Source organism: Aedes albopictus, chromosome 2 (assembly GCF_035046485.1).
Source record: "Aedes albopictus strain Foshan chromosome 2, AalbF5, whole genome shotgun sequence".
NCBI classification, from domain to species: domain Eukaryota; kingdom Metazoa; phylum Arthropoda; class Insecta; order Diptera; family Culicidae; genus Aedes; species Aedes albopictus.
In genome coordinates this window covers 32,674,751-32,684,278 of record NC_085137.1, presented here as the reverse complement: position 1 = coordinate 32,684,278, position 9,528 = coordinate 32,674,751, and the positions used below count along the sequence as shown (strand labels likewise).

The 9,528-nt window shown below is 39.9% G+C and overlaps 2 protein-coding genes across 2 annotated transcripts in view; both read right to left on the bottom strand.

The window, feature by feature from the left end:
* The window catches only part of LOC109621231 (bolA-like protein 2), a 16,708-nt gene extending 12,777 nt beyond the window's left edge, over positions 1-3,931 (bottom strand). Inside the window, exon 1 of the mRNA XM_019675192.4 lies at positions 3,749-3,931. Within this exon, the coding sequence (XP_019530737.2) occupies positions 3,749-3,814 (66 nt within the window). The 5' untranslated portion in view covers positions 3,815-3,931. The remainder of the gene's footprint in view (positions 1-3,748) is intronic.
* Positions 1,620-3,724, bottom strand: LOC109402503 (probable dolichyl pyrophosphate Man9GlcNAc2 alpha-1,3-glucosyltransferase). Its single transcript, XM_019675189.4, has 2 exons — positions 2,525-3,724; positions 1,620-2,336 (listed from the first exon to the last, which is right to left on the bottom strand). The coding sequence occupies exons 1-2, from the start codon at positions 3,415-3,417 to the stop codon at positions 1,643-1,645; spliced, it is 1,587 nt and encodes a 528-aa protein (XP_019530734.3). The 5' UTR covers positions 3,418-3,724; the 3' UTR covers positions 1,620-1,642.
* Positions 3,932-9,528: the final 5,597 nt, after the last annotated feature.

Sequence of the window (9,528 nt, the reverse complement as noted above, 5' to 3'; positions counted from 1 at the left end):
TAGGGTTTTTAGGTTAGTCATTCCCTGAAGAATTTTATCAGGCCCACAAAGTCTAACGGAGTAATTCTTCCAGAAACGGCACCAGAATAGTATACGGAAGATCTTGCAAAAAATTCATACAGAAATGATTACATCTATATGTATTATAGGCTTTCAGCATGTTCACTGAAATTTTAACGTAAACTCTGCCAAGAGTTTTATTAGGAGTTGCCTAAATTTTCTAAAAAACACTGATTTTCTTTATTGTTGAGGATATCATCCCAAACTTATGTTTGTTCTGTAGTCACATGATTCATATGCAAAAATAAATACAACATTTGTGGAGCGGACCTGGTGTGATGGTTAGAACACTTGACTCACTTCGGAAGGGAAGTAAAGCGTGGGTCCCGAGATAAACTAGCCTAGGGCTAAAAATCTCGTTAATACAGATAAAAAAAAACAACATTTTATTGTCTCCTCTCCAGTAAAGCTTGATGTACACTATTCTAAATATCAAATCGTGTTGTACTCACTAACTAGATTTCAGGACACTGAAAATAGTTGAAAATAGTGACTTTTTAACAGAAAAAGTGACTTTAGTTGAAAAGTCTTGAAAATAGTGACTTTATAGTGACTTACACGAAAATAGTGACCAAGTCACTAAATAGTGACCCGCTACCAGGCCTGCCAATGGTTCGACATCTAAATAGGCAGAGTCTAATTCGTGTGTACTCAAGTGCCAATGTGATATATAGAACACATTGCTCAATTGCCTCTGTGGACAAATCCGCAGAGCAAGAGAATTGAGAGAGTAGGAGCCAATCATCAGGGTTGTTCATAATAATAGCACAAATTTTATTTATACATAATTTTGTGATACTAGGGTAACCAATATACCACATCTCTCACCTCAGTCACTCTAAATTCCTTTTTCCCAACCAACATCCCGGTGGATGTTCAAAACCTCACCCCAGTGTGCGCCCAAGTGAAGCCAGAGTTTGCAATGCAGTGAAATGGTGCGGCTTCAGAGACTGCTGGGTGAAAACACGGGAGAGCGCACGAGAGTGATGTGCTCGAATCAAGGCAAACGAGTCAGAGAAACTGGCTTCTCGGTGTGGGGAATAATACACATCCTCAGTGTATTCGATAAACTGACGTAAACCATCATCTCTACTCCAAGGATTCCACCTTCAGTATATTTTTTTCTAATTATTCCAAAAAAACTTCAAAAAATCCTTTTGATAATCCTGCAGGAATTCTAATTTGAATCTATCCCAAGATTCCTGAGCCAATTTTCACAAATAATCTTAGGGAGCATTCATTAATTACATAGCATTTTTTATAAATCGTTTACACCCTTCCCTACTTTCCCATTAAATGCTACGTTATTTATGCACGATTCCTTGGAAAATTCCTCTAAGCAATCTCTCAAGAAACTCATCTAAAGAATCCTACAGAAATTTCTTCTTTGTTGTTCCTCCAAGGATTTGGAAAATGCTAATTTTTTGGACGACGTAACTTATAAACTTTGGTTTTCTTATGAAAAAAAAAACTGTTCCCGGATTAATAAAACTTACCAGTATTTAAATTGATGCTTCTTCAAACTTGATCAAACACACTTCCGAACGCTCCAAAAAATGTACAAAAACTACCTTTTGTGCGTTTATTTCACTTTTCGCTTTCCGATGGCACGTGTATCATGCGCCGTCTTCTCATTACCATTTGAAAAGAACTGCCGATAGTTGAAGTAGATAAAGAATAGCACAAAGTGCCCACAGCTGCAGGCGGAGATGAGCAGCGGCCAGAGGAACGGTAACTGAGCAGGAGGTTGCACGAAAACGAATGCAAACAGGAGCAGCATCTGTCCCACCAGGGAACCGTAGAAGCTTATGACCAGCGCCCGGTTGATGCGATGGGATTTTGCACTGCCGTCACTTTGCAGGAATGTTCCCAGGTTGAACAGATCGATGGTGGAGATTTTCTGGATTGGTTTGAAGTTGTTCAGGGCAGACATAGATAGCTTGAGAAGGGTTAGTGTGAGGAGGGTTAGGGCGATGAACGGCAGCAGTAAACCGTCTTTGTGGAGAAGTGGGATCATGCTGAAGGTGGCTATTTGCAGTAGCCAGAAACATTCCATGGGATACAGTTGGAACAGAAGGAGGGCTGGAAGAGCGGCAAGGAGTATGGATTTTTCGTGAACTTGGAAACTGAACAGGAAAAATCCGAGGGAGGAATTAAGGAGTGCAAGCAGGAAATTTCTCTTGGATGGTCTGAAGAGTAGATGAATTCCACTTGGTAGAACGGCGAGCAGCGTACAAACGAGGCAAACGATTGCCATGAACGAGTTTGGGTAGTTTCTGGAACATGTATAGAAGAAAATAATCATTTAGGAACTGAATATAATGGAGTCCCTGTCCAAACTAAAACTACAACTGATACCTTCTGTTTTCTAACTAATCAATGCTTAATACATTAAATAGTTTGCAAGGAATGAAGGTAGAATCTTTTTGTATTTTTACCTTGGACATCCATCGATAACACTTACCTCAGCTTTATGAAGACATTCACCACGCACCATACGTTGGACACCTTATCCTCAAAGACACCCCGGGCTACGGGAAACACCCTGTGCACCACTTGCATCAGCGAGTCGACCGACCCGATCCAGGGACTCCAAATTGCCACAAAGGCCACCACAACCACTGATCCCACTTTCATCAGCCTCCAGATTCCTCCTACAAAATCGAACCCCTTGGAACTCCGGAAGCACCATTGAAGAAGGTAGAAGAAAAACGGCAAAGCGTGATACAGTTCCATCTGTTTGTAGTTCAATGCCAGGACAAACATCAACGCACCCAACAGATGCTTCTCCGCAAGGATGGCCGCTATGGCAAACGCTGCCAATCCCAGGGAAGCATTGTTGTACTGGAAGTGTCCGTTATCGATCAGAATCTGACCTGGATACAGGATGGCAAAGACCATGGACAGGACATCGCTCCCCATGAGATTTCCACCGAGAATCTTCTTCCGAACGGTGTAGGAGCCAACCAGAATGGCCGGAATGTACAGCAGAATGTCCAACAGGAGAACGGTATTCCGCATAAATTCCTTGTGCCGGTCGTCTGTAATGCCGCGCGACTCGTGAAGCTCCACAAAGGCCGGATCCTTGAACTGGGCCCACTTCCCGACCAGTAAGCTATGGTACGCCGTCAGCGGTGGATAATCCAGACCCCAGTACAGCAGATCATTATCCGTGGTGTTCTCGTACCAGTCCCGGATTGGAAGGTTCACAGTGATTTCCTGCCAGTGCCGTTGGGCTTCAAAGTCGCCGAACATCGGAGGCTTGCTTTCGCCGGAATAGGAATGCAGCGAGATTGCCGCCCGCAGCAGGATTCCGACGGAAAACAGCGTTCCAATCGTGAGAAAGCTCACGGTCATCTTCTAGCTCAGTTTTGACAATACAAATCACTTAAAAATTCCGATATATGATAAGAACGTTCCGGTTTTGCTTTACATTTCCTGTGCGCAACGATCACAAACGCGGGACATCCATGAAGCGTTTTATCGCGGAAAACAAACTCGATTCACACCTCATCTTGAACTAGTTTTTCCAAAGAAATCCCCTAATTGCATCACCGTTCCGCTGACAGCGACGCTTGAATCATCACTCTTCCCTCGCACCATCAGCAGCCAGCTGATGAAGATCCCGCACCCAACTCAAAACTGTAAACGTGTACATTAGCATAATTTTCTCTTTGTCTTGACTTACCACATGCGTTGCTTCCAGTTTTTCGGTCAGCTTCTGCTTCAGGTGTTCCTCTGTGTAGCCGGACATTTTCCGAAAATGTATATTCAGGAGCGCACCACCACCGGAGAATAAAAGAAACGAAACACGGAATCAGTCAGAATCAGAATTCAAAATGCACACACGAGGAAGCGAGGGTTCCGTCGTGTTTACCTTTATTGTGACAGCGAACATCCGCGACGACGCGCGGCGTCCAGGATAAAATTCGTTAAAAAGAAGATTTTTTTGGTATTTTCCTTTGCGCTGCTTTTTCGTGATTTTCGACCTTTCAAGCTGTTTGTTTTGCTGTGATTTTTCGTTGTGCCCAGTGAGTGGGTCTCAAATGTTCTGTGATTGCGGAACGACAAAAAGAGAATTTTATGTCGTTTTCGTTTTTGCGGCGGTGCTACACCGCTTCGTGCTACACTTTCCACCACAAAAACGAACGTTTTCGGCGCAGTTGCATTGGTGTGTGTGAATAAAAACCAAAATATTTACAATTTTGCGAACGCTGATTGGTTGACGCGGTGTACACCTGCTACACTCCCGATTTTCTGAGTGCTGCACTATCTTGAGCGGTGCAGAAAAAGTGCTACACCGGTGCAGCACGAAAATCAAAAACGAACATTTTCGGTGCAAAAGTGCTGCACCGGTGTAGCACCACCGCAAAAACGAAAACGACATTATTTTAAAAAATTATGCGATGTTTTTTCCTTCGGAATATATAAAAATGCAGGCCATACATACACAGACAAACAGACGTCTCACTTTACTCATTTCCCATCGTTTCACTTTTTAACGGATTATTAAAATATTCCGTAGTTCGCAAATCGCTCGCTCATGGCGCTCGCATCGTTTTTGCTCCTGTTTGACGTTTGCTCACTACCGCCATCTACTCAGTAGATTTGCGTACCACAGCATAATTAGTGTAGGGCCCATATAGCCGAGGCGGTAAACGCACGGGTATTCAGCATGACCATGCTGAGGGTGACGGGTTCGATTCCCGGTCGGTCCAGGATCTTTTCGTAAAGGAAATTTCCTTGACTTCCTTGGGCATAGAGTATCTTCGTGCCTGCCACACGATATACGCATGCAAAATGGTCATTGGCAGAGGAAGCTCTCAGTTAATAACTGTGGAAGTGCTCATAGAACACTAAGCTGAGAAGCAGGCTTTGTCCCAATGAGGACGTTACGCCAAGAAGAGAGAGAGAGCATAATTAGTGTGGTACCTTGTGGTATGAACATAATAAATTATTGTATTACTCTATTACGTTTAGCGTGTATGTTTACATTGAGGATCTGTCATATGTGGAGATGTTGTTATTGTTGTTGTCTGGAGTGTGAACCATTGTATGTAATATTGAAGTATCGGTAATAAAGTGTATACAAATAATGCATACAGTTGTTGAATAATCATTACAGAGAAAGATTCTCACAATTAGCATTAGGCGATTATGTTTGCGTGACGATGATTTTTATCGCATTTTCTTCCAAGTGACACGTCTGTTTGTCTGTGATACATATCTAAAGGTCATATCTGCAGAAGAGAGGCTCCCTTTGGTTTCACTCTGAGACGAGACTCGCGAAGAGGAAAAAAAGCAACGTCAAGTGCAGCCCAACTGAGCTGTCAGTTGTAGCCCGTTTGATTACGTTACACACTTAAAAAATAGAACCGAACTCGGTTAGAATTCAACCGAGTTTTTATCTGCTGAACTCTCGGTTGGCTGCTCGGTTCCACGTAAATTACCCGAGCATTCGGTTAAATTTGGATTTGGCTCTAATTGTCAAACTAACCGATGGAGTCGGTTAAAGTTGAATACTAATAGTGTGGCTAACCGAACATCGGTTGAATCAAATTGAATAAATCTTATTGGAATCTATTTGTAGGGATTCAAATCCACAAAATATAAAGTTTGTGACAACTTGGACTAAGAATACGCTTTATTTGTAATTCTTTTCAGTTACACTTGGCTTATGGAATATGCATTTTAAAACTTGTTTCCAGATGATGATCTCGTGAATCTTCGAATATTTGCTTACTACTAGATGTCGATACTTGTGAGAAATGAACTGGAAAATAATCTAAAAATAGTAGTTAAACACACATTAATTGACATGTTCGCTATCAGACGGGTAAACGAAGCACTTATTACCAGCATCTGCTTCACAATTCATTTTAACTACACCAACACAATATCTGAATTGCCGCAAAGCATCGGAACTATTAACTTTTAAGACAACTGATCAACGTTGGCGGAAAACCAATATGGCTGCGCAAATTTTGAGCTCGTCAGAGCGGTGAACCGAGTTTTCTCGGTATCTGCCAACCGAATCCGTATATTTCAGAAGTAAACCGACATGTTCGGTAGTTTTGACATATCAGTTTGTCAAAAACTGTCATTTGCAACGAACTCTCGGTTTTAATCGTTAAATCATCACAAATCAATTGAAATTGTCGGTTTTCAATGTGCAACCGATGAAATTCGTTTAAAAATTGAACCGAGTTCGATATTAATAACTAGTAATCCTACATTATAGAGATCTGCGGAAGCGGCCATTGTAAGCCAATCGTGCAGAGAGAAATGTCAAAGTGTGAGCCAAACGAACATGTTTATAGTTTGTAGGAATGAGTCGTTCGAACGGTATTGGAATCAGAATTAAACAAATTATAATTATTTACTTTTGATATCGATGAACAGATGGCATATTAAATTGTAGTAAAAAAGATAATAATTAATTCATTATGCTTTCAAGTACTCATGTTCATGTAGAAACTTTTGTATCTTCTCTTCTCGCAAAACCTTCCATTTCTGCTGGTTGATTCACTTCTACTGATATGATTAGCGCTACTCATTGCAATGCATTTCATATTTTTTCGATTGCGCTGCTATTTTTTTTCCAAAATTTTGTAAAATAAAGCTCGACCATTAATTAGCAATCGTAAACAAAACAACTTGCACCACACAAAGTCACGCATAAAGTTAGAACATCTAGCTTTGTGGCAAGTGTTGGAAGCAGTTGTAAACAAAACAAACAGCGTTGCCGATTCGTCATAAAACTTCCGCTCATCTCTATATAGAGGATTTCTATTAATAACTAAGTGTGTACCTAAAACGAAGAAAGTATTGCTATCCGAGATAAATTCTGAAGCCAAAATTCACTCCGAGCAGCATTTTCTTCTACTGTACTGTCTAAACTAAATTGAAAACAAAATATTCCAATGATTACAGTCGGAACCCGCTCGTTGAGCCACAACCTACACCCAACCAACGAATTCGATTCGCTAGTTGGGTGAAGTGACAGCAGCACAAGGGGCGTGCGCATTGTTTTTTTTTTTAAATCATGTTTAGGTTGGAAGCAAAAAGGAAACATTTTCAATTTGTTTTACATTTAGAGCAAAACTGATACGTTTTGCAAGATACATATATCATATATGGCCAATGCGAGAAATAATTATTTTCACCCATTTTCAGTCGGTGAAGTGAAAATATAGATGTTTATGAAACCACCCGGACCAAAAGCAAGCACAAAATAAAGATTGCCAATGTTTTGCATTTGTTTCGAAGTAATTGTACATACATATTCTTTTTTTTAAGAAATATGAAATATAATTTTTTTCTCGATTATCAGTAAAGTTTAAGCAACCAAAAACTCATTAGCTCGCCCCTCGGAATTACAGATTGGTTGTCATTTTCAGTTTGACATTGAATTATGACCAAGATTATGACATCCAGGTACTTTTTAGTTGGCTGACAGCTCAACTAACGGGGCCCCAACTAAAAAGCCACCCAACTATTAAGCCCCCAACCAGCGAGTCATGACTGTACTTTGCTTGGCGATTGTTGGCGGTGCAAAATTTCACCTCAACATGATTTTGTGCATGAATGGGATTCAGTCACACTGCATGTGAGGTAAAGCGGTCACGTACGTGTTTGAACCACCAGCCCAAAACATAATATCAACACAGATAGGAAGAAGAAAAAAATAACAAAGTGGAGAAAAAGAAGACCGTCTTCGCGAGTCTCGTCTCAGGTTTCACTCTCTTTCGTTAATATCTCAGCTGTTTATTTTTATTATGATTGTCTCCAAGATTGTCTCCTTGCATTGAACGATGGTCAAAACAATTGTCTTTTGATTTGTACTGAAAGCTTCTTTAATAAAGACAAATCAATCAATCAATGATTTGTACTGCAAAAATAGTTGAAAAGTGTACCATTACATTACGATACATTACATTACAATAATTGAAAAAGAAAGTTAACAAAGAGAGCCTCTCAAATGCAGATAGGACCTTTTGAAATGTTTGGCCTGAAATATGATGAATTACAACAAACATTACCTTGTAATCCTAGTCAATTCCGTGGTCTAACTCGTCAGCAAGCTCGTCAGTGCTTGAAAAAAATATTCCTGGTGACCAATTACCAAATACCAACACTATCACGCTACCACGGTTTTGTGAAGAACATGGGAATCTTTACATGCCGCAGGTGGTAGACATATTCCCGAGCACATCCTCCGTCCATCCGTCGTCACTGCACTGTGAGTATCGGCTGCGGCATCGGGTATCACTGGGGTTCAAGTTAATAAATCGATGGATCAAAAAATATTCCTGCCTAGATTCAGTGGCGTAACTAGGAATTCGGGGGCCCGGTGCGGATCCAAGTTTGTGGGCCCCCATGAAAATTACAGATGTACATATGTTACAATTATAAACCTATCCTTCTAACCCTCAAATGATCACGCTGTTGTATTTTGTACAAAACGTTGAAAACAATCTCGACTTTTGTAATCAGTATTAGCGTGATGATGACAGTGGTGGCCAACTAACTGATGGAAGTTTGAAAATTATTTTCTGTAATCATTCATGATTTTTTTCGGGGATTTCTGCAAGGATAATTTGATTGATTTGTCTTTATTTAAGAGACTTTCAGTCTGCAAGGATAAGTAAATCCTGGAATTTCATCAATGAGCGTAAGATTTTTTTTTTCAAAGAATTTATGTTGAAGTTGTTTAACATTTTTTTAGGAATTGCATCTAGTAATCCTTTAGGAATTTCTTCAAAGATTGTTTTACCGTTTCCTTTACTTGAATTATAATTTCTCTTCATGAATCGTTCAAGTGGTTAATGCAAGGGTGTCATTCAGTATTTCTCTAAACACTCCTTCAGGAATTCTTACGAAGTTGTCTCCGAGGATGTTTTCAAAAGTACTTCAGAGTATTTCAAAAGATTCTTACAAAGGCTTCATCGAGTATTTCTCGAAACATTTGTTCAGGAAGTCCTCCAAGGATTCTAACAATAATATCTCTGAGGATTTATCTTAAAGATCAATGAAATCTTAAGAAATTTTAGAAAAAATCACTACAGAGAATTCTCCAATGATTTTTTTGGAACCAGATAGTTTTCCAAGAAATTATATCGGGATTCTGGAATTCAGAAGAGAAGTCCTTCTAGAATTACTTCAAACATTCCTCCATGGCTTCTTTCAGGAGATCCTCTAAATATCCATTTAATGATTTTTCCACGGAAGTCAAGCATTTCTCCATAGATTTATCCACGAGTTTATCTTGGCATTTCCTCAAGCATTCATTACTCATCTTGGCGTTCCTTTGAAGATTCTTAAGAATTTCTTCCAAGGATTTCTTTGGAAATTTCTTCAAGAATTACTGCAACGCTTTTTTTTCGAAAAAAATGCAAGGATTCTTCAAGGAGCTTCTCCAAAGTTTCATTAAGAGATTCATTCTAGAAATCCTCCAATAAACATCCA